General features: G+C 47.2%; 1 protein-coding gene across 1 annotated transcript in view; it reads right to left on the bottom strand.

The window, feature by feature from the left end:
• EMH_0063410 (RNA helicase, putative) overlaps window positions 1–1,844 on the bottom strand; it is a gene marked incomplete at both ends in the record, with an annotated part of 6,257 nt that extends 4,413 nt beyond the window's left edge. The window contains 7 exons of the mRNA XM_013498141.1: window positions 36–261; window positions 440–582; window positions 698–742; window positions 890–1,097; window positions 1,217–1,426; window positions 1,529–1,582; window positions 1,830–1,844. Of these exons, the coding sequence (XP_013353595.1) occupies window positions 36–261; window positions 440–582; window positions 698–742; window positions 890–1,097; window positions 1,217–1,426; window positions 1,529–1,582; window positions 1,830–1,844 (901 nt within the window). The remainder of the gene's footprint in view (window positions 1–35; window positions 262–439; window positions 583–697; window positions 743–889; window positions 1,098–1,216; window positions 1,427–1,528; window positions 1,583–1,829) is intronic.
• Window positions 1,845–1,915: the final 71 nt, after the last annotated feature.

The following is a 1,915-nucleotide window of genomic DNA, read 5'->3' as shown; positions in this document are numbered from 1 at the left end:
GTCTGTGGGCATGCTAGAGCTCCCACTGGACTTACCTTCGGGGGCTACGATAGCTTTGCTGCTTTCTGGATCCTGTACCTCCTGTGGCGGAGGAACAACAGCTTCGGGCGCCCCTTGAACCGGTTCAGCTGCACCTCCTGCTGCTGCTGTATATTCTGGTTCTCGATAGCGATCGTTATCGCGGTCTTTAATGATAAGGATCAGCAACAAAAGCGAGAAGAAGAACATTGCTATGGCCAATATGAAATACAAAAAGGAGCCCTGTACGCAACTAACGCAAAAATCGTATGTGATTTCAGTTCGATTTAGGCTTGCTGTTGAACTGAAGTATCAGTATATGCAACGCGAAAGATAGTATTCGATACGGAACGTCTAGCGTGTTTGCCAAGCGCACAGCCAAGATGCTCTAGTGGAGTTGATGGGAAAATATAGAACCTACAGTGCCCAGGCCGTCGATTGCACCGTAACACAGATGACTCGTTAGTCGGATAAACCTATCCCGCGCAAATTTACAGTTGCTGCCGTTTTTGAGCTTCAGCACTTCGTCGTTAATATAGTCGATCTTCTTCTCTGCAACGTTGCCTGTTTCACAACAAACATTTCGCAGTCGAAGTAATCTTTAATATATATTTAAAGTTGGGTACCTGAAGGTGAGAAAAGACGCGGAAGGACAAGTAGGAGGATACCAAATACTCACACGCTGCATCACGGCTGCCTTTGACCTTCGCCTTCAACTCCCTCACTGAAATCAACACATTGCACAATCGCAGAGGCAACACACCAAGCGATATATCCTTAATGGTGCGATATTGTATGTCGCAGTATATCCACGAATGTGCTGAGGAGTCATAACTGTGGCATAGACGAAAAAAACGGTTTCCAATCTCACCTACGTCAACGACGTCGGTAACTGATCTGTCAAGAGCATTCTGCGGTACATTCGATCCTCCAACACCTCCCATCAATTCCGGAACCGTACACATCCTTCCTTGGGAACTGCTACTACTCCAATAGCATTTTGCCTTGGTTACCATGAACGAAATCTTCTTCTTCAACAGCAACACCGCCTGCTTTACTTTTGCACAGTCGGTCTTGTTCTGAAGCGCATGAAGCAGACGTTACGGGAATCTTTGTTTGCTGTTGAGTGGAAGGGCTTGCAGGTCGTGGGACTATAGTAAAGTAGGCGTGCTGTTTACTTGCGACAGGGCAAACACACCCGTGTCACGGTCTCCGAGCATTTCTTGAACCACTCGTCCAGAAGATTCTCTGATGGTGCTTGGCTGGTGACAATCAGCTCCCCCGGACTTGCAGAATCGCTTATGACAACTTTCCATGGATGAACCAAGCTCCTGGCAGTTTTCAAACCATAGATTGTGGCGTTTTTATTGTCTACGGGCACTTGAGAATCTGGCTCTTGAATCCCGCTCTGTAGGCACCGACACAAGGAAAATATTTGTCCAGTTGAAATAAACACCTAGCATATCAGTCGCAAATTAATCTTCATGAATCTAAACTTAAACTAACGCACGAACGTTTCTTGTCTCTCCAGAACAACGTTAAGCCCGTCGGCTGTGCTGTATGCCTACGCAGAACAAAACGGCGTACATTTTGCACTTGCTGAAACGTGTCGAAACTCAAGCGGTCGCGCAGAACTACGGCCCAACTTTGCAGCCTCGCATTGCTACCAAATGCCTCCAGATCTAAATGCCACAACAAACAAAGGACAGCACAGGAGCCCTTTTCTGCCCCATCTCTCAGACCTCCCGACGCCTTTATCAAACCACACAGCAGTGTGCCTTCAGCACTGTGGTGGAAGAGGGGAACCGTACCGTCAAAAGAGACATCGGGTGGAGCTGGAATTTGATCGCATATTTCCTTCTTTGATGCTTCTAGCTTTTCTAAAATAGGGTCGATT

This window comes from Eimeria mitis, genomic scaffold (assembly GCF_000499745.2).
Source record: "Eimeria mitis Houghton genomic scaffold, Emh_scaff3211, whole genome shotgun sequence".
NCBI lineage: Eukaryota > Apicomplexa > Conoidasida > Eucoccidiorida > Eimeriidae > Eimeria > Eimeria mitis.
Note: the sequence above shows the minus strand (reverse complement) of the source record. Positions and strands in the feature narration are given on the sequence as shown.